Source organism: Syngnathus scovelli, chromosome 10, assembly GCF_024217435.2.
Source record: "Syngnathus scovelli strain Florida chromosome 10, RoL_Ssco_1.2, whole genome shotgun sequence".
Classification (NCBI taxonomy): Eukaryota; Metazoa; Chordata; class Actinopteri; order Syngnathiformes; family Syngnathidae; genus Syngnathus; species Syngnathus scovelli.
In genome coordinates, this window is record NC_090856.1 from 5,688,890 (window position 1) to 5,712,481 (window position 23,592).

The 23,592-nt window shown below is 40.8% G+C and overlaps 1 protein-coding gene across 7 annotated transcripts in view; it reads right to left on the reverse strand.

Moving 5' to 3' along the window:
- Positions 1-23,592, reverse strand: part of elavl4 (ELAV like neuron-specific RNA binding protein 4) — a 61,829-nt gene that overhangs the window by 5,712 nt on the left and 32,525 nt on the right. For 4 of the 7 annotated variants that reach the window (XM_068652089.1, XM_068652091.1, XM_068652093.1 and 1 more), the window contains 4 exons: positions 20,093-20,196; positions 16,255-16,409; positions 7,013-7,246; positions 2,322-2,360 (listed from right to left, as the gene is read on the reverse strand). In XM_068652089.1, coding sequence (XP_068508190.1) covers positions 2,322-2,360; positions 7,013-7,246; positions 16,255-16,409; positions 20,093-20,196 — 532 coding nt within the window. The remainder of the gene's footprint in view (positions 1-2,321; positions 2,361-7,012; positions 7,247-16,254; positions 16,410-20,092; positions 20,197-23,592) is intronic. The other 3 variants (XM_049732135.2, XM_068652090.1, XM_049732136.2) reach the window with 3 other exon arrangements.

Genomic DNA, 23,592 nt, shown 5'->3' on the forward strand with positions numbered 1-23,592 from the left:
TTTATTTGTGTTTTTTCCCATCAACCCAGTTGGTTGCAACATCGTGATTTTACTTCTATTTTATATAGTAGACTATTGATTATCATTTAATTTTACTCTAGCCAAGCTTGGACTAGCTTCATTGCTAAAGGCCTCCCGTCAGGAATGACTACATATATGCCAAAGAAGATGCAGATGAAGTTCTTCTCTTGGTGCCCTTGAGTGGCTCCTCCAAAAGCCAAATTGCATAAAGTTGTTGAATTAAAGCATTGCTAGAAATTCATCAAAGATCACGTGCCAGGCTACTAAATCTCTTCTCATTCGCCTGGTAATCTTCTCCTTTTTCTTTCGATGCAAGACGATTTGAATCCTCAGTTGACTTCACTTAATTGCCTTTCCGCTCAAAGAAAAGAAAAAAAAATAGGGAGGAAAAAAAAAGTGCCCATTTTTAAAAAAAATAAAATAAATGAGATAAAGAGGTTCATTTTTTTTATGCCACCTCTCTTCAAGAAACAACTATAGGCATTATTGGGCATGGTTTAATTGAGATTTCCGCCTTGCTGCAGCTGTCTTGGAGAAAAGGGAGGGAGGGAGGGAGGGAGCAAAATGGAAAGTAGAAGCACTTTACAGCCCAGTGGCATTAAGGTACAAAGCATATTCCTCCCACTCGTCCCCGAGTCTGCAGAGTCTGTTCTCTACTCTTGCGGTGCTTGTGGCAATGATCGATTGCGCTGCTTGCTGCCCCGCCCTTTTTCTTATCTCGCCACTGACTATATATGGCGGCCCCGCAAAGACGACGACCTTCCTACATGACTTTGATGGCGCATGGTCTGATCCTGGCCAATGCGAGAGCTCGGGATGATTGAATCATTGACTCCAAGGTCTTACTGCAATCATTTGCCTTCATCGATTAAGTACCACAGGGTAGGGGGGAAAAGAGATTATGCTTGACAATATACATCAATCTGTGAGCGAAACAGATTGGAGGAGCCAAGTAGGTTTCCGCCATGAGCACACGATTTATTTTTTTGATCAACTTTTTTGTCTCCATTTTTTTTTGAGTAATCTTGTTGGAATTTGTGATTTTCCTTCGCATCTGAGTGTTTGAGCATAAAAGTGCATTAGGGCATATATATGGATCTGGGAATGAACCTAAACCGAATTTACAGACGAGAACAAGGGTTGCATAGCAACAGTGTCAGCTGACCACATTGTTTCGTCTTTAGGAAGGCCAACTACTTGCAGGTGACATGCTCTGCAATCAGCATGCTTGTTTTAGATTCGGGACAGGCATAACAGATGATCATTTGATGAACCGATCATGTGGGATTGATTATTGATTAATCATGTCTTGAAACCATTGAGGCAAAATTGTAAACAGCCAAGTCACTGTTGATTCAACCTCAACTAGTTTGTAGTCTAAGGAAGTACAACATGACATCATGGACATGTGCTATCAATACTATTCACTATTTTTTTTTTTTCTATTTCATTGTTTAAGAAGCTAAGTTGTCTCCAAATGATGTCCCAAGAGCCTGCAACATGCAAGATGCCGCTGTCAGCACATCACAACAATGGCTGCTATGCGCCTGATTACGTAACACCTACTGTATGCTAGCAACAAAGCAAAGAAAAATGAGGCACGAAGGCAAAAAGGAGGGAATTCGAGCAGCGCAGAGCAAAGCCGGAGCCATCTGCAGTGAAACATTTCCTGTTTCTAGCAAGGATCCAGGTTCAACCAGCCTCATCGCTTGTACTCATTAAGCCTGCTCGGATCACGGCAACGGCTCCCAAAAGAGATTCAGCCAATGAGTACATTTGGCTTCAAATGTACGCACTGTTTCAACGATAAAAAGGTATGATTTTTTTTTCCTTCAGTTTCAAATCTAATCATTTGTTTTTTCCCAGGCAAAGATGAAGCGACAAGGCCAGAGAACCTGAATCCCGAAGAAAAAAACAACACCTAAAAATGAAGAAGTCGAGAACAAATCCATTCTGTGCACAGAAAGAACCCAAAAACAATCCAAACAACACTGCCACTTGTCATAATAAAAACAAAGCAAATCCATCACCACTGAAAACAAAGACAAATTGTTTTCTGCTTTTTAAAGTGCTTGTTAGGCATTTGAAAACACTCAAGCTCACGAGTAAAAAAAAAAAACAAAAAACAACAACAACAAAACAATCAAACCAAAATCAAAAACCAAAATGCAATTCACCTTGAAAATTTGTTAAACGTAAATTGACAACAAAAACTACACAAAAATAAATAACATGAAAAGGATACTAGAAAATAATTAAGTCAACATGGACATCTGGCATTGGGTGAAATTTTTAATTACCTCTTTACGCCATAGGCCATATTAAGCAAATTGTCCAGCCTGTAAAGAGAAGGAGGGTTCTGGGGTTAATGGTGGGCAGATGGTTGACTTACTCAATGGAACTAATGTTGAGTCCTGTTGGAACTGCATGAGCCTTCTCACTCGACAACACACAAAGCCATCACGAGTTAGCCCATTACACTGAGGAACCCCACCAGAAGAAGCTAGCATTGCTTAAAGATGCTAAGTCATGTTTGTAGAAACAAACACGAATGCCGACAGACGTGGAGCATAGCTTAGCACTTAGCTAACAGAAGCGGCTAAGCTAGCCCTTTAGCTCAAACACTAATAGTTTGTGTCTATTGCTTTTTGTGGCACCATGTTAATTGTTGTCGTCTATCAAGAGGACTCCTCAAAATGGGATGTCAGTAAAAATAGAATGGTCTGGTCTGGTATTTGAATGATGGTGAGCGAGCCATGATGATTTTAAGCAACAAAAACACGAGATAATGTCAAACATGTCATGAATATCAAGTTTAGGGAGCACTAACAGTGACCTACTACTTGTTTGGGTATTAATGGTACCAGCAAGATACAAACTTATGAGGTCTCAAGCATTTTTTTAAAAATTAGACATGGCTTGGGCTTGAGTACAAAAACACCCAATAAGTGAGCTTGTAGCAAATAACAAAGCATAACAACGCATAAGTCCTTTTCCTAAATCTCAGAATAGACAAATTCCAAAACGCGAATATACAAGGGTGTATTTTTAAAACGGTGGGCTAAAAGCTTTGCAGTTTGTGTGTCTATTCATGTCTCCCTCTAGAGACCATCAGTGTGTATGTGTGTGAGTGAGGGGGGATTAAAAAACCTGTGGGCTGTGTAAAATGGTGGCCCTCTTGGATGGATGCAGTCTGCTTGGTGACTCAATGACCTTCATTCCTCACTTGCTCCCAGCCTGTCTCATGTCTTATTAACTCCGAGAGCCTAATGGACAGGGGCCATGGCTTATTGAGCAACAGCTGGCGAGAGACGCCTCGTTCCTCTCGAAAACACTAAACTTAACCTGGCGAAAAGGGTCCGGCTACTTTAGGGTAGTGGTGGCACACTCTTAATTACTCCTTCCAAGGACATTAAATTGTCATTATAAAAAAAAGCCTTCAAATGGAAAACCACTTGGAATCGTGTAAGCTAGCAAGGCTAACCGCTACTCTCATCCACAACCATTTTTATGAACTTATCCGAACGAAAACAGATGTATAAAGATTTTGAAGCCTTGTTAGCAAGACATTTTGCAGCAGAGTTTAAAATTGTCTCGAAATAATCCCGATAGGAAGATGAGGTGCTAAAAACACGTGATTAGCAATTAGCTTATTAAATTCGACTTGTTGACTGGTCAACTAAGCTCAAAATTATTATTATGATGACTCACTTCGTAATTCGCATTGTAGGCCAGTTAAAAAATATGAATGCATCCATTAGCATTGAATTAGCAGTAATTAGCAAATGACGAAGTAAGAGAATGAGTGTGTGTAAATGAGGAAATTGGCAAGAACGCTCAGAGCGAGAGCTTGAGGGCCAAGAGCGAGAAGACATCTGCCGGCCGCTGGGCCACAGGGCCACAACGCAACAACCTGCTGCTCTCACACAAACACGCAAACACACAATAGTCACACACACCCACCATGCAAATGCTCAGTTTTCTTTTTTTACGCTGCCTCTCTAACCCAAACAATAGGACCTTTGTTTTCCCTCTCAATGCGGCGTTAAAGGAAGAATAAGCCTGTTTTGTTTTTTTCTTATTGAAACAAAAATCTGTTCTACTATAATTGGTTCCTGCCCTGAATATAATAAGGGTAATTTGCTAATTAGCGCCATTTGTTAAGGGCCAAAAATGGGAAACGAGCTGGGCTGTAGGGCTCGGTGTATTATGCTCAAGTCGATTACGGCTGCTGCTTGGAGTGGGACCATGCCGACACAATTGTAGCCGAGCCATAGCATTACGTACACGAGCCAGGGACTAAAATATCCAAAAAGTCCAGCATTGTCCACAAATGACACCATGCAACATCTAAGAACCACAATTAATTTCCACGTTGACCCTGGAACATTTTTTTTTCCACTTTGCCATCTCCTACGAAATATAAACGTGCCTTTTTTTGCAATGTTGTCCTCACAAGCACTGCATAAGAAGAAGGAGCAAATATACACTTTAAGTCAGTTTCCAAGTTTCAGAGTGTCGCGTGGTGAAGTGGGGAGCACAGGGACACAGCGAGGAAGTGTCCTGTGGTTGTGAGTTGTGATGAGAAGCGACAGCTCTCCTGCAGAGTCTGTAAATTGGCTTGGCGTATCACAGACACACAGCCACGCTACATCGCTCAGGTGTCACACCAGGAAAGCGCCGCTGCAAGAAAAATACCTTCCCGACTTTGACGGAGAATAAACAGCAATACCGGCTTAGTGTTATTGAAAGAGAGAGGAATTTGTATGAGTGTGCGTTTTGTGAAAATCCCCAAAACATTCCGAGTTGTATTGGATGATGGAAAACATCTCTTGTTTTGTGTGTGTGTGTGTGTGGTGAGATGAAATAGAAAGTGTTGCCAATGAGCTTACTAATACTTCCAGGAAAATAAAAATGACCTGGTAGAACACATACAGTGTATGTACTGTATGATATCAAATGAAGTGTAGGGATGACGGAGCTGGGCAAGAATGCACTGTCACCTTTTTATTTGTTTTCAAAAGATTTTCGAAAACAAATCCACAAAACCGGCACGTTTCTACCCTTGCCAAGAAGTTGATGCTTTTGTTGTGGTTTGTTTGGTTGTTAGCAGGATTATGCAAAATTTATTAAAGGGATTTCAACTAAACTTTATGATGAGAGAAGTATTCTATATTGGTGTGTACCTGGATTTAAGAGCTGTAAGTATTTTTGGGATTTTTTTTTTTTTACCTCCCTCCCACTAATTTCAAAACGACCTTTCAGAAAATATGCAATGGCAATGTTGTGGGCCACTTATGCAGCCAAAACAACGAATGAAATGTGCCTCATAACCACTGGCGGCGCTAGAAGGGGGGACATGGGGCACTGCCCCCCACCACCAGATATATGCTTGCCCCCCCCTCAGAAAAAAAAATCCTCGCTCTGCCATTGCTCAAAAGTGAGTCATCATCTATTTGCAGTTTTCCCAAATTCACAAATTGTCATTTTTACCTAACCTATTGTCAACTATTCACTGAAAAATACTTTTTTAAATGTCTGTAATGCCACAAGATGGTGCCAAAGCCATGCTTATAGGAGTAATTAGTGACAGAGGAATGTTGAAGTGATACAACTCGAATGACACTAGCATCTTTATATGGTGGGAGGAGCTAAATTTAGCCTGGGTCGTAAGTAGCAGTTACGATGTATATATAATTTTTCTAAATCAAAGCTGGAAACTATTTGAAGAATCGCGTATCAAAAATGATTTGGAATCTGATTCAAGTGTTTTGGGACCATATGTTGCCGTTTTTTTTTTTTTTTTTCACTATACACAGAAGGGTTCTGTTTTAATCCCTTGCAAACGTTTACTGTGTTGCTGTTTTAGGCCACACCTCCTTTATTCAATTTGTATAGGAGACAAGTGCATGCAACAAAGTAGAAAGTCACTTTGTTTTTATGAGCCAAGTCTCAAAAACCTTGGATTATGAAGGTAATATTTTGAGCGGATGACTGACAATAAAAATATATTTTCACTCAACCAAGCGTTTTAGGAAAAAAAAAACGCTTTTTTTTTTCCCCTCTCTCTAAAAATGGCTTTACCTTTTTATTGCACAGCAACGATCTGTACGGATAAAGTGTTTTTATGGCCATGGAGAACAAATGTGATTCATTTTTTTTTTCTTTTACCACTAACTGCATTTATAAACAAATGCATTCTTGCCCAGGGATGCAGGAAAGTGCTGGCAAAATGGAAGTGTGATGAAATCAAGGGAAACACAAATGTGAATGACAGAACCCCACAGTCTCGCATGAAAAGTTCCTCTCTGATGTTGCAAGTTCTCGCAGGGCTTGATTTACTGGCAACTGTAGCAAGTGCAAAGTTCACTTCTGTTTGTCTTCTAAAGGCCATACAGTTGCTAGGATAAATTTTGACAAGAAAAATGATAGACGATGTCTGAGTCAAAGGTCGTGCTATGGCTTGTGCTCAATGCTTAAAAAATTTTTCTTGGTGGTTTAGATGTTAAGAAGGAAACATGTTGCCTGAGCAGTAGAGCGGTTTCCTTCTAAAACATTCAACCATTTGGACTGTAGTTTTTTTTTTTTCATTCATGAGTAGCATAGTGGTTTCATTTCAATGTCTCTGATTGACAAAATACATTTAGGTAATTGACTTTGGATATTTTCAGATTTCTTTTCAACATAGGTAACATGTAGGAAATCTTTGGTATTTGTAAAAATATTTTTGTTTGTTTCATGGACACCCTGAGACCCCCCCTCCCTCAAGGAAAAAAATCCTAGCTCCGCCATTGTTACAAACCAACTGCTTGGGTCCAGCAAAACAGAAGTAGAAATGTGACCCTTACATTTACTACACACAAATAAAAAAAATAAAACGTGCCATTGATGAGTCATATCGTGACTTCCAAACAGCTAAAACCCAAAACGAGACTAGCCCCTACTAACAGACTCAAGTCACTCCCATTCTTAGCTCAGCCCAAGTACTCACCTGAACCTCTGAGCCTGGTGGTGGAGGGGCCCGGGGTATCGGCGGTTGGGGGACTGGTAGAGTTGCGACAGGAGGGCCTGGCTGGTCTTCTGGCTGGGATTATTGGCGAACTTGACCGTGATGGGCTCAGCCGCGCCCGATGGCTTCTGTCCGTTGAGACCTTTGATGGCCTCCTCAGCCTCTATCCTCTTATCAAAGCGGATGAAGCCCACGCCTCGGGAGCCGCCTGTGGGGCCAGCAGATCACAAACAAACAAAGGCCTCTTTTACTTCTCCAGGTTTGCAAGAGTCACTTGAGTCACCGCACACAGACACACACAACATTCAAACATTGTTTGTTGTGACATTTGACTTCCTTCCTTGGCGATTTGTTACGTAACCTAAAATATCTTTTGTTTGTGCACGAAATGACCAATTCATTTAGTACTAATTAGATCTAACGAGACAACAACATCAACAAATCTACTAATGCTCTATGTTAATTGACACAATCCGAGGTATTTATTCCAATGTTTGTTTTTGCCGTTGTAATTTTCTCCCACGTACAGCACACGTAGCTAATAAAGTTTTTGAACACTCCTCCAATAATCAAAACTGAGCATTATAATCTTTGTAAAGATGTTGGATCTCATTAGATTGTGTACCTAAATTGTCCAGTGAGTGCATACAGTATACGTGTGTGTGTGTGTGTGTGTGTACATGCATTGCAATCTATTAATGGATGCTGCGCCTTGTTTTAATGAGGCTGTCTCGATGGCCCAGAGGGTGCTGGCTCAGTGACAGCAACATGGTGCCAAGGAGACTATTTACATAATAGTGTGTGTGCACGCGGGCATGTCTGTGTGACGGCGAGCGAATAAAGGCAAGGTTGTGGGTTTGGGCGGGGGGGGGGGGGGGGGATTTTGCGTTTGAGCATCATTGTGTGCAGTCCGTCTTTCTCACACACAAAAGGCCCACCTTATTGTTATTCCACATTTTTGTACATGCCATCCCTCCTTTTCTTTCTCTTTTTTTTGGTTAATATCTGAGTTCATGTTGGCTTCCTCTCACGCTACTTGCGCTCCAGAATTCAGAAGCAACCCCAAACACCTTGCTTGGCCTTTTCTTGTTTGCTTCTCTCCAGGACGCTGACACTACAAACTTATTTACTAAGTGTACTTTAGGTCAAATATTGTTTTTGTTTTGTAGAAGGCAGATAAGAGAAGCAAATTACATATTTCTTCTTGAAAAAAAAAAAGTTTTCAGGACTAGTTTTAAGACAGTTTACTTCAGTATTGGAACTGAACGCACACCGAAAAATATATTCAAATATATTTTAAAAAGAGTTTGTGTTGACATGACCTGATTTTTTTTTTTTGAACAAATAATTTAGTAGTCCGTGTATGCTTTTTTTCATTTCAGAACCTAGCAGCATCGCCTGAGATAAAATATGACCCAATTAAGAGTAAACAGTGCATATTAGAGACCTCACACCGCTATGAAAACATATTTTAGTTTTAATACTCTATTGATTCAGTAAAAACCTTCACCAACTAGCTCTTAGAATTAGCATTTGTCTCTTTGACAAAAGTCAGAGTATTTACATTTTCCTTCGCCACCGCATAATCGTATTGACCTCCTTTTAGTGATTACCCCCCCACCCCCACCCCTCTTATGTGTCCCCTGATGATTTTTCACAATTTCCTTTTTTTTTCACTTACTCTTGTTCCAGCACACAAGCGGTACATTTTAATTAGCTTGTCTGAAGTAGAAAAATAAAAATTCAATCAGGATCCAAAGAGTGCAAAACAAATTTTTCCCTTCACTGCCTCTGCCAGTGATGTTCTTAAATCTATTTGTCAACAGGAACTAAAACTCCTGAATGTCCATGATTGTAGATATTTTAAATAAATTATCTTAAATCCATTGAACATCTTTATAAGACAGAGAGAGGACTGAGGTCAAACAATTCTGTGCAACGTGAGACCTTCCTGTTGTACTTCATTAAATGTCACTGGCCAGCAGGTCAAAGTGACTTTGTGGAAGAAACATGTTCTCTAATCGAAGCTCCCAAAGATGTCCATACCTGAACAAGAACATCTTTTTTAGCCACGCACAAAAAAAGGGGAAATATGTATATGGTGCATAATGTATGTTAAGAGTTGGTCATGATACATTACATTGACTAAAATATTCAGAGTGCTATTTAGTACATGCAAATGTGCACGCTTTTTGCCTTTGGATTTTCTCTGCCTGTGATCAGTTGAGTGAAGCACGACATTTTGTTATTTCTTAGTAATGGAAGTGAAATTGTATTTATTTATTTTAGAAAAGTCAAGTACTGTGTTAACAAAATTATGAGCCTTTTCTCGTGAGATTTTAGTATGGGTTTATATTTAAATTTAGAGAATTTAATGTAATTTGAAATTCAATTTTAAATTATATTTAAATTTAGAAAATTTAAGTTATTCATTTTGCAGGAACAAAGTTCAGTTGAAATGAAAATAGATTGGTGCCTTGCGATACAAGATTAATTTATTGTGGCTCCCCAAAAAAGTAAACTGACTCAATCAACCATATTAATCCATCCATCCATTTTCTGAACCGCTTAGTCCCCACGGGGGTCGCGGGCGTGCTGGAGCCTATCCCAGCCGTCATCGGGCAGTGGGCGGGGGACACCCTGAACTGGTTGCCAGCCAATCGCAGGGCACACAGAGACAGACAACCAATCGCACACACACTCACACCTAGGGACAATTTGGAGTCTTCAATCGGCCTACCAAGCATGTTTTTGGAATGTGGGAGGAAACCGGAGTGCCCGGAGAAAACCCACGCGGGCCCGGGGAGAACATGCAAACTCCACACAGGGAGGGCCGGAGGTGGAATCGAACCCGCACCCTCCTAACTGTGAGGCGGACGTGCTACCCAGCGCGCCACCGAGCCGCCCCCAACCATATTAATATTAATTTTAATTAATTAAGCTGAAATTTCTGTCTATATGTGTTGCTCCACCAGTTGTGTTCAAATATCCCTTGCTTAAATTAATAAAACATGCAAAACTGACGCTACTTATTTAACTATGCCGTTTTTTTCTTGGCTTTTTCTTATCGTCATAGTGTTTGTAAACACACCATATCCAATTCTCCATCTTTGACAGTAAGCTCCAACGTGGAGAGGCAAGAAGCATCCTTTTTTTTTGCAGCACTGGACACCGCCCTAAATTCATGATGTTGTTTTCATTGGGACATTTAAAAAAAAATCAATATTCATTTGTTAGACCTTGCAATGCCTAATCATTTAAACACTACCACACAGATTGGGTAGAGTATGACTAAAATGAGCAGCCGGTCTCGTGTGTCCAGCCTAATGACTGTCCTTTCAACTAGCCCCGGAAGCCTTGGCTACTTATCACCCACCTGACAGCCACAGAGCCAACATTAGAGCACAATGTACTTACTTTAGCTACTGCAATCTGTCTCTTTCTCACTGCGCTCTTGCTTCTTTTCACTCGCCATTTTTTTTTTTTTTTTTTTAACTCTACCTCTCCTCCACGGTAATCAACAGAGGCTTATGTAACTCGCTACCTGTGCTTATCTCTCTCTAACACACACTGACAGGCGCATTGCCTGCTTTACTAATAACACGCTAGCTCAATCGAGGGGGAGGGAGTAACAGAAGGAGGAAGGTTGGAGGACAGAAGCCAGTGTTTGAGGTGGAGATGGGCGAGGCGGGGGGAGGGAGGGAGGGAGGGAGGGAGGGAGGGAGGACCGGGAGGGAAACGAGGAGCATGGAGGAAAATGGCAAAAGGAGAGAAGGTGATGGAGGATGTTAGGAGGTGACATTAAAAGAATGATGATAAAAGGACACGATACTATTCCTGCTCACTGTGACCCAAACAAATCTACGCTTTCTCGAAAATCCAGCACAGGTTAAGAGCAAATTTGATTCAGAGATGGCGTCATGTGTCAACACTTTTTGATGCAGATTTAATTGTTTTTTTTCAAGCACACCAGGTTTTTCCTATATTTTCATTTTATATTGTAATATATCTTTTACATTTAACAAATGTTGCCAATATGCAGAATTGATCGAGCTCATTGCCAATTCTTTGTCCACGTGCATCGCAAACATTAAAAATTGTTGCGTAATGTGCTGCTGATTTTTTTTTACAAGCACACCAGATTTTTGAAATATATTCATTTATGTTGTAATATATCTTTTACATTTAACAAACGTTGCCAATAAGCAGAATCGATCGAGCTCATTGCCAATTCTTTGTCCACGTGCATCGCAAGTACATTAAAAATTGTTGTGTAATGTGCCAACTACATCAAATGCGTTATGGCAGATGCAGAGACATTCTTGGGGTTCTTTAATTAGAGCTGCGGGGGTCGGGGAGGTGGTGAGCAATGTCCTTGTTTTAAGTAACATTAGAGTACCGAGCTACAGATGGCATTTGAAAAAGTAGCCAGGGAAGAGAAGCGCAGACTTTGAAGAGCTGAGGTGCCCCGTGCTTTAGCCTCTGTCAGAGCGACGCTTCAACCATCTGTCTGCTTGCATGTCTTCGTACATGCGAGATCTGCGTGTGGGCATGTGGGTGCGAATTTGCGGTATGCCTTGGCCACCACACGACTTGTGTGCTTTCTTAAGATAATAGAAAAGCTACTAAAGATGCAGCAAGTCAAAGCTGAAGACATTGCACCAGGAGGCTTTTCAGTTGTAATTACTTTACCAAATAATTACCCAAAAACATTTGTTTCAATAAGTACTCTTTCTTTTTTTTTAAATATATACCAGAGATATACTTTCATCTGAATAATTGCACCGAAAGGGCTGAATACATATTTTTGTAGTCCTTGCACGTTTTGCTGCAGTTATTTTGCTTGTTTTCAGGAGCTTTAAAACACTTGAACAGCAGCAGCGGCGGCATTATCTAAATCATAATGTATTGCTATTTTGATCAGGAACAATGCTCCCATCCATCCAAGTTAAGCTGAATACCAACTAATTATTCATTCAGCGAGCAAAATGCACTCGTCGGTTGGGCACACAGGCAATCACCATCATCTCGAGTTGTGTTGTGTTTGCAAGTTGTTACCATGGAGATCTTTAGCAGCACGACCAAGCTTCCCACAGTGATCGGCACTTTAGTTTCACATTGATTTGAGTGGACCGAGACGACGGATCTAATGTTTTTTGCAATCACTGATAAGTAAGCATTGACCTCTGTTCACATGTAGGTCTTATCAAAATATTGATCAAAAGCTGTCACAAGGCTTGGACACCTTCCCTCGGGGCTCAAAGCAAATGCAGGAGAAGGAAAATACATGGAGTAAGACATTGGAAGGGAAAATAGAGGATGGAAAAGTGACAATCCTTGACAGTCTCTGCGGGGCATTTGGCAATTTTTGGGGGGTTTGCTTCCAGCTATACCAGATTATGTATTATGCTAATGGTTCTGTTGCTAGAGAATCACTGGCGCTCAGTGAGCGGCTCATGCATTGATGCAAGTGTTATCTCTGTCTGTGTATGGCCGGAAATCCCATTTTAGATTTCATCCAATTTATAATAAAATATTACCTGAGCGTTCTCTCATTTTCCACTGGTGTCCCACAGGGCTGTGTCTCAGAGCTACTTCTTTTTACGAGATTCCACCACTGTGCAACATTTTCCAGAAGGTCACCATCCATTTTCTCTGCTATGTGGATGACAGCCAATTCCAACTCCCCACCAAATTTAAAACAACTCTTCCGTTCTCCTTCCTTCCTTAAGGACTGCTTGTCTGAACTTTAACTACAGTTCTCCTTTCCTCAAACTGAAAAGTGACAAGACTAAAGTTCTTGCACATTTTCAGCTTTGTGAGCAATTTATATTTTATTTCGAAATTTAAACATCACCACATATGCGAAAATTGCAATGCAAGTTCTAACGTTTGTCTTATTCTTATTTAATATTAATATTGTGGTTGCTTACAAGAGCGTTTTAATTTGCAAAACATTTCTTGCCTGATGCTTTGTGTCTGTGCTTGGCAGTGAGGAAATAGTACTGCAGCATTACTCTTGGGGACACTCTTAAATCCTCCATGTTTTTAATCACCACCATCTCTTTCCGTCTAATTAATCATTAACATTTCTCCTGCTGATCCTTAACCTTCTGGGGACACCTTCAGGTACATCCCTGGTGTGTGCTAGTGTGTGTGTGTGTGTGTCTCAGTGGTAGTTGCGGCAGCATTAATGGCTCCCACACACAGTATTTTTCTAGTCCTACTCCGAGCAGCACCAACCTACAATTTACTTGACTGACGACTGCGACCTAGTTTTGGACTTTGGACACATTTTTACCGTTTTCCTGCCCTAGACATAAAAATGAATTAGTAGTAATGGCACCGTTATCCAAAGTAACATCAGCAATTAGTTGGTAAACTTGGCATGCGTTATTTAATTGATCTGCACCAAGTAGGGTAAAGAAACAAAATATGCCCAAGGAGCAGAACAAATAAGGAAAACAAAAACATATAATTATCCCCAAATATAACTGGTGGGGATGCAAATTTGCTAATAATTCAATAGCAATTTTGCACCAGCTCTGTCTGCAGTCTGTTTACTAATATATCTCAGTTCTATGTGCACCGCCTCAGGGTTATTCTGAACGTGTCCTGTATTTCACTTTAGCTTGCTCGTGGATGTTAGCCAAACCTCGCCTGACACAAAAAGGATTGCCACTGGAAGCAAAACAACAACAGTTAAGCCCCAAATTATTCATTACCTGGACACATTTGGAAGTAAAGTGAATTTGTACTTGTTGACTGGGTATATTTTAGGGAGAATACAATTTTTATTAGTGCATTGCTTATCACCTGCACAATGACCATCAATATTATGCAGTTCAACACCACTGCAAGATAGAACCATTAATTGTTTAAAATAGTAAAAAGTCTGCCAGTTTTCATAAAAAATATATAGGTGCATTGAGATATGCATTTAATGACCAGGATTGTAAATAAAAATTATTACATTGTGCTATTAAAAAGTTCCAGTCTCAACCCCTCCAAAAAAATATAATATTGAAAGTTATAAAAAATGTATACTAATGAATGTAATTAAACAGAATGTAAATTAAACAGTTTTTGCATCATGATTAATTCATTACAGCTCCTTCTGGAGTGTGCGATTTGACCATTGGGAGTAATATCAAACAGTCAGGCAGGCGATGAAGGCTTTCACCATTTCTCTACATTCCTCAGCAACTGCAGTAATATTAGCCGATTTTGGCAAAGAATATACCCGACGAGAATTATTCTTCTGTCTGTTGACGTGTTATTGCAACATGCTAACTCGCTACGTAGATACTGTTTGCTAGCCTGTCTATGACGTTTGTAATATTAGCCGTTTTTGGCAGAAGATAAAGAATATACCCTGCGAGAATTCTTCTTCTGTCTGTTGACGTGTTACTGCAACATGCTAACTCGCTACGTAGATACTGTTTGCTAGCCTGTCTATGACGTTTGTAATATTAGCCATTTTTGGCAGACGAAAGAATTTACCCTGCGAGAATTCTTCTATTGTCTGTTGACGTGTTACTGCAACTCGCTAACTCGCTACGTCGATGCTGTTTGCTAGCTTGTCTATGCCGTTTGACATTATTTGTATTAAGATAGTGATTTAATGGTGAGGTTATGTAATTGTTTCATGGATAGTTTGACTGTTTTAAGTTATTTTATTACTTTTGCTAACCACAACAACCTTGGTAAGAGCAAAACTACATCTCTTTTACAGCTTCGGTTCATTGTTTTTGGGTTCCTCCACAGAAATGACCGCTTGCTAGTCTAGAATGGCAACACGATGAATTATTGAGTCCAAAGTGAGCCAGGCTGCGGTGAATGCCTAAAGAAGCGTTGCCTTGGCGTGACCAGCCTCAGGTTTGTTTTATTCATAGTATGTGGCCCGAGCTGTGCTGCTAAAAATGGTTGATGAACATGCATGTGGGTGTGAACAGATGTGTTTTCTGTGGCCTTGCTGTGTTGCTTCGCAAGGAATCCCAGGAGGTCTCGCTCGGTGATACATTTGTTAAGGATGCGAAGCACTAAGTGTGTGGCGATTATTATAGAAACTGTCTTTTCGCAACTGCCCTTTACTCCCTCCCTCGTCTCATTTCCTCTCTTTCACACAGTTGTCCATTTTTACCCGACGTGCTTTTATTTTCTCCTCGTCGGCATCGCCTTTTTTTTTTCCCTTTCCCCTCTCTTATAACCCTTTCGCCTCGTCACCCCGCCATCTACAGGCAGTCCAGCACTTCACTGCCAGCGCTGATTTATTCTGCTTCATCAGTACACAGTGCACATAAGACTGGAGCAGGTTGCAGCCTGTAGGCACGCACATGCACCCCACCATCCAGTCCACACACAAATGCAAACACACAAATATATAAACGCACAAGTGGCGTGAAATGGATCCAAGAGATGCTGGAGGGCGCCGTCTGAAGCACAATGGGCTGATGTAATTCAATGTTTAGGATGGAGTGGAATTGTGTAATTGAGCATGTATGTTCCACAGCTTGTGCCTCTCATATGATTACACTTGCACCCAGAATTATTTTCGCAGTGCAACACAGTTTTGCTTGAACAAGAAAAAAAAAATCTCTTGGTCATTAATTTTGAAATTCTAGTTCGTCTAATTATTAAAAATGTGCTTGCAAGTTTTGACATTTTACATTAGGAAAACTTACCACACGCCACCAAACAAAAATGTCCCAAAAACAGTTTATAAACTGAAATAATAATAAGCTTGCCTCAATTTACTCACAAATATACTTTGCCAGGGTAAAAGCTAGGCCTGGTAAAAAAAAGGCCCAGTAAATGTATAATCAAATGTCTGACAAATTTAACACACCGCAGAGAAGAGTGCCTTTAGCAAGCCTGCCAAATTTTAATGAATAAAAAACTGTCTCATATATACAATCAGGCTCCAGAATCATTAAGAATAAAGCTCTTCTTCCATTTTGTCCCCCGAATGTGCTAAAAGATTTGGAGCTTGACCTTCACCTGTCAACCTATCAATCAAATGTTACGACTTGATGCTGCGTTAGCCGCTAACTAGCTAGCTCGCAAAAAACTGAAGTATATTTGCGGTCGGGAATTAATCGTTTATGTGGGATGTACTGAATATGCTCCGATACAAGAAGTTGTACAAAAAAATGGATGGATGACAAATATTTGTTGCACATTTTGGTTTGCCTAAAAAATAAGGAGGTGCTGCCCCATGGATACCTGTGACCTGGTCGACAAGGATGCGACTGGTGATGATCCGTCCGTACTGCGAGAAGAGCTGCTCCAGTTCTTTCTGGGTCATGGTCTTGGGCAGGCCGCTCACGTACAAGTTGGCGTCACGGATCGAAGCCGAGCTGGGTCGCGCGTACGAGACCTGCAACGCAAGAAAAGCAGTGATTGAGCGAACTTTGTGACATTAAAGCGTAACTACGAGAAACGTTGCATTCGGGATTATCTCAGCGAGGAATAGAATTTGTAACAATGGTGAGATAGCAGTTGTCTTCTGGGTAAATCGAAATCTTTGTTCCCTAAGGTAGTTGGACCTCGTGTTTGAAAAGGAGAGCTCCAGTTGTCTGGGGAACACGGTTAATACTCTTAAGACTTGGACCTCAAATGTAATTTACTCAATCTATTTAAGGCATTATTATGAGTTGAAATATGAAAACGGTGATGTCTTAGATGTCTTTCTCAATCTGCAATTTAACTGAGACTTAAGTAATAATGCCATTGCTAAGATACCTGAATCCTTTAAGCTTTTAACAGGAGTAGTTTTACCATGCAAATTGTGAAGATGAGCTTGCACAGTTAAGTTTTATTAAACAATGTAGTTGGTTTCAACTTTGTGCCCAAACCTAATTTTGATTTTTAAGACTTCATTTGTAAATACAAACAAGGTTTGAATGGAACGAAATAAAAAAAGATACGACACAACTGACATGCTCCACTGGATAGATTCTACGACTAGAGTAAAATACTGTTCCTTTTAGGTGACAAAAGACCAAATCAAGCCACTACGGGAATAAAACGTTTTCCTCCTTCCACCAATTACCCACAGCAGTTCTGTCACCTCTTCATTGTCACACATTGATCACGGCACATCCCCTTAAGCAGAATGTCCGGACACAGAGATCTTCCCGTGTTGCTTGGCAGCCATTTCCATTCGGATGTCACCTCAGACGTTTCCAAATGGCAGCAGGCGTTGCTTTTTTTTTGCCTGTAAACTTTTTAGCTGTCACACCAGGTCCCAAACATCTTCATGTAGACCTGACTTTGCTTCGGCAAAGTTTCAAGAAAATCCCATTAGCACTAGCGGTGGCGCCGCTGCAGTCGACTGGAGCGGCTTTGCCTCGCAATGCTTTCATTAGCGCTGACAGGTGGAGGACATAAGCCATCAAGTCAGTTTTAAGTCAGGCAAATATGCCAGATATGTAAGTCACATCCTTGAGCTAGTCAACTCTTGACTAACAGCCGGCTTTCTCCGCATTCGTCACTTTTAGCGTGTCTACTTTTGCACGAATTCACCACTGGTCTAGTTCTTTACGGCAAAAGTATTTTGTATCCGCCCCCCCTCTCCCCTTTCCTCGCTCTCTCTTGCCGCCTCATTAAACTTCTCCTTCGTCCTCACATTTTGAAGCGCTTTCCCTCTCTTTTCAGCGCTCCCTCATTTTCTCTCCTTGTCAGCCAACTGCAGATGTCTAATCCATCAACACCTCCTCAAGCTGTGAGCGCTATTGTGTAAAACTGCACCGCATATATGTGTGTGTGGAAAAGTTGGAAACCAAGTCAAAGCGTTAAGATTAACGTACGCACAGGCACACGGCGTTTGGATGTGTTTGAAACGATGTGTGTCACAGGGAGAATCCGCCACCTTTGGCATGCCGCTTCCCCTCACACCTCAGTCGGGGAGCGGGATCGCAGACTGACAACATTGGAGGTGTCAAGATGGAGGAAGCCAAAAAAAAAAAAAAAAAAATCCAAGGCACTACACATTGCCTGAGGATGCGTACATTTTGTCTTAAGTGTCCCTGAAAAAAAAGTGTGGCAACCTTCATTGTAGAAAGAAAGAATTGACCCAATTTGCCTTGGAGATGCTTAAGTTGTCAGAGAAAAGAAGTAAAAGTCGTGTTACTCCCATTTCGGGCTTCGTGATGAATTGATTTAATCAATTGACAATCAAATGGCAATTTTCTTTTAGTGGCTTTCCAAGTTCAAAGCGTGTCACCGCTGATGTCCATTTCTTCCACAAACAACATGGCCGCCAAACAAGATTACAAAAGCACATGTTGCCAAATATCACGATAAAGAGCAAAAATATGGACAGAAAGAGTTTGACATTTTTTTTCCTTATTGCTTATTTATAAGTTACAAAAGCAGTGATTTATTTTGAATGATTTTTGTTACCTCAATTACAGGAAGATCAAAATGAAAGAAACAGCTTTGATGAGGTTTGCTTGTGTAATACTTTTAATACTTTTATTACAGCCAAATGAAACACATTGTTCCATTTATACCTCTCTGCCACTGTCAGTCAAAGCAGACCATTATTCGCCATCTAATGGAAGAATATTGCGTAAACGGTCCTAATGTTATGACTGGCCGGTATATTTAACAATGTTGAAGAATGAATGCGGCGGTTGAAAGATATTCGTCATCTAATCATTTGACCATATTAGTAAGAAAAGGAAAAAACATGAGATGGCGGTGAGCAAATAAAGCTCCCGGTGGAAAGGGAAATATTTTTTTTTTTCGATGGAGGTTTTACACAAGAATTGTTGCTATTTTATCATTTTTCAATAATAAAAGCAGTAAAGAAGGTGGAGCAGTTCTGGTGGCAAATGCAGGACTATCTCAGAAAATTTGAATATTGTAATAAAGTTTTTTATTTTCTGTAATGCAATTAAAAAAAACAAAAATGTCATACATTCTGGATTCATTACAAATCAACTGAAATATTGCAAGCCTTTAATTAATTTATTTTTTATTTGCATTACAGAAAATAAAGAACTTTATCAAAATATTCAAATTTTCGGAGACAGTCCTGTATATGCAAGCAAATGTCGTACATATGGATCACAGACAAACACGTCAACATGGATCCGACCAAACAGAAGCACACACACACATTCCAATAGCTCAACACACACACACACACGGACACATCACATATAATTGTGTCTCTTTGGCAACGGTTCAGCCAGAGGCAGGCCACGGTACTGAACCCGGGCCAGACAGAGCGCATCGGCAAGAGAGAGCGAGGGATTCTCCGAGGGTTTTCACAACTGTGGGCTAATCCCATCCTATTACATTAGATTACATCAGATTAGATGTGATGAATTTGATTAGATTGGATCAGATTAGAAGAGTTTGACAGGGATGTGGATCCAGGGATTACCCCGGAGCCACAGATTACTGGTCGTCTTGAAAGCGAGCAGCTCAGGCACGGAGCCGCTGTGGGAAATACAGTGGAGGAAATGAAAATACAAAAATACAAACAAACTATAGAGTGGATTTGATGAGACGTGTCTCGGTTAGCACTTTGACACTTTATATCAAGCGTTGCATTAAAATATAATAAGAAAGAGGCTTTATATATTTGAAAAAGCGGATGATGACATTTTATTATCTCCCAGGAACGTCTCAGTAATTTCAACATGACAAACTGACATCTGGAAAGTAAAACTCATGTCAGCTTTTTCACTTTGTTGTTGTTTTTGTCAATTATTTCCAAGCCTCATGCATGTTAATAGCATCCCTCCCTCGTATTCGGTTACCAACGACGACCCAAATTGGCTTCGGGAAAAGTAATGTATTTTTTTCCCCCCCACATTTGTAAATAGTGATTTTTAAACAGACATTGTTTTTCTTAAAAATACACAATACAGAAACACGTGGGACTTGAAGAGTAGGTTGGATTAGAATAACATTGGGATATTTTGCCAATGATAATTAATATACTGTAGTATTGTACAATTGATACTCTACTGTGAAAATATTCAATGTGTGAAATACAGCGATATCGAAATTCTTTTTAATTGGAACACCGGCTTTGGCTGTTACCTTGATCGTTTTGGTCTGAAGTCGGAGTCCGTTTAACGTGTTGATGGCTTTCTCCGCGTCTTTTGGATCGATGTAGTTGACAAAGCCGTAGCCCAGACTCTGACCTGAGCGAAGAAGGAAAAATAAGCCGTTAGACATCTCCATTTATAGTCATCACCAAGTAGAGAAAGACCAAATTGATATGGATGAAGTTCATTCCAGGAAAATTAGCTATGAGATCTCAGCAAGAGATCATAATTTGTTTTTATCAAGTGAAAATATAATGCAACATTGATTCTCAGTTCAGATCACCATTCTTTATTCCTATACATCAGTGTTGTCAAACTGTGGCCCACGGGCCAAATTTGGCCCGCAATGTAAATCGACTTGAATCAATACTAAAATTGCAAATCGTCTTCACTTTTAAAAAACAGAGAGATCAAATAGCCCCAAAATAACAAACTAATTACAACACACAAGGAAACTTAAAAGTTGAGCGTTTGTTTTTATTCGTGTCAAAATCATCCGTCAAGACTTGGTAGCGATCCAGAACATCACGATGGCTGACTAGTGAAGCATCAGGAACAAGTCACATGACAGTGAGACTCAAGCAAAGCCACACAGCAATTAAAGCGTGACACTAAATGTATTTGAGGGCATATTTGGCTCTCTTTAGAGCAGCTGTAAAGTGTCCTCAGCAGCAGATTGCATTTGAGTGTGAAGCAAGCCTGACGTCTCCCCGTACAGATCAAGCCTTTCAACAGGCACCGGACTTAAAGCAGACGCCCGCAGCCATCAGGGATCTTCACTCGGCTTGTTTTCCTCAAACAGCCCCGATCCACCGACACGAGCGCAACGCATCCCCGTCGGTGCGGAGAAGGGCAGCGTGCGGATATTCATGTTAATGGGAACAGACAGCAGTTAGTCGCAGACAAAGTGAATGGCAAAATATAGAGTGCGGCGGTTTCGCAGAATAAATACATTTGGGCTGTGGGTATCAGCAGTGTGCATTGAAGGGGCCAGGAGGGACTGGTAGTTCTAACATCAAAAAGATGATGATTTTTCTCTTCTCTGCTCTCCTCCCTCTTTTCTTCTGGATTAACTGCGGATTATCGAGGCTCTCTATTGTTAATTAAAAGGCAGACATCCTGGAGAGACTACTGCTATTTATAACTAGCCGGCCGCTCTTCCATCTCCTCCTCCTCCTCCTCCTCCTCCTCGCAGCTGACATCAGGTGTTAACTTTGGCACTTTAAATATAACTAAACAAACAATTTCCCCGCATGGCTTCACTCGTTTAATAAAAAGGTGCTTTTCAGTCACGTCTATTCAGGTGAAGGAGTTTTGTGGGATGGATTTTAGTCAGTGAGTCAGAATAAAATACTCAGGTCGTTGAGATTGCCCGCTAGATAGCAAATATATTCTACAATGGAATTCTTGACTTAAGGGAAGTAGAGAAATATCCGAGTGACTGAGCTCCTTTTTCCACCTTCATGCGATTTTTCTGGAATCAGACTTTACAGGAGACTAGAGCAGGCGACAAGGCTAACCCTAACCCTAAGCCTAACCCGACTTTCCCATCATAAAAATGCACGAGGAGACGTTTAGGCCAGGTTAGCAAGGGAGAGTTTCTTCAAATCCGATGGTTAGCTTAGTGAGCATGTCGTATCGCCAGATTTATATCTGTAGCAGTAGCTCAATATAAATACAAGGTTCCACTGCACTGGCGTCCATTTTGAAAAGGCATACGGAGGTAAATCAAAAAAATCAAGTTTCAACTCTTCAACAGTCCTATATATGAAACCGTTTGTATTGTGGAAACTATTTTTTGGGTGACTGCGTTTCTTCAGTATCACCTCTTTGACCTCAAGCGAGACCACTAGAGAAATAGCTGAAAGTGCTGGTCCCATGAGTACATATGACTAGTGATGCATCAATTGCTTGCTCCACTCCAGTCAAGCTTTCACCATCTCTTTTGCCCTTGCCTGCCACTTTCTCACCCTCTTCCCATCATCTTCAGCAAGAAATGTGAGGTTTGACAAGCGCTGTTACCAGAAGGTTAGCTAGAAATTAAGTGTTCTGCTGAAGAGCACTCGTGTAGGGCAGTCTAGAGGGGGAGCTGACAGCCAGGTACTTAATGGTACCGAGACTCTTAGCACTCACGAAGCCATTCAAGCGGCCAAACTAGGCCAACTAGCTACCAGTGTACATTTAGTGTCCTTATACAGACTGTCGACACGTGCCTATTCCGATGCCGGCTTCTCGAGATATAAAAAATAAATACTTGTGTTCTTGCTGCGTTTACATAAGCAGATTCATATCGATCTGAGGAAATCCGATTCCGAGCATTTTACCCTCAACACAAAAATACTGCCACTCTATGGGTGCTCAAATTTTTGTCCTGATCCAAATTCAGTTTGTCTAGACTTGGTGAAGGTATAAAAGTTAACTGTATATACTTTGTAAGTTTGTCTGCAGAGGCTGGCATCGTTATTGCTAACTACCCATGCCCACTTCCTCTTTAGCAAGGCTGGGGGAGGCCTTCAGGGTGGTACAGAGACCTTCTGGCGTCCATCACTTCCCAGGTAAGCATGTAGATGAGCCAAGATAGAGGCATACATCTGTTTTCCACACCAGGAAAGACCCAGGAGGGGATTCCACCCACCACTTCCCTGCTGCTTAGAGGACCTAACAGCAGGGAACAACCAGCAGACTGCCTGCATTGACGATGGGTTGGTGGGTAGGTGGGTGGGTGGGAGCGCCAACGCAATAGACTGGCAGATATACACACATAAGCCCATACTTAATCAACCAATGACAGAAGCACACATAAACAAACACAAGCAAGAAAGTGTGTCCTCACAGCAGGATGGTGAGGGCCAGAATGCATGGTAGTCAATGAGTCATGGTGTGCCTGGAGGGGAGGCTGTTTACTAAACTATTAAGTGGATAACAACAAAGAGAGAAGAAGGGACACGTCCAGTTGTTTTCCTTCGTCTATATGCATACTAATACATGCCACCCCCCCCCCCCCCCCCCGAAATAAACAAATAAATAAATGCCTGTGCATTGGACCATAACGACACTGCAGGATCAGCCCTTCATGCTTTATGCTTCACTCCACTCTTAAGTCAAAAAACAGAGGTTAATCAGATGATGATTTGAATTTTAAATGGTTCATTCAATCTGACATGATAACCTAAATATTGAGTAACATTGTTTTATTTATCCAAATAAAGGATAAATCTTATCTAGAGCCTTAAATTCCAACTTTAATTTATTCTTTGAAACGTTAGTAACGTATCCCCTATCCGTATTTTTGTTCGTGTTTTTTTAAATTGCGAAAATAACACTCTGCAATATTTAACTTTTCAAAATCAACAGTAACGTAACAAAATATAAAGAATTACACAATTTGTCTATAATGATTAACTAACCTCCACCTGCAGGGGGCAGTATAATATGGTCATGTTGGCACAAAAGAAGAGTTTCATAACCACTGTAACAGACGACGGCTCTTTA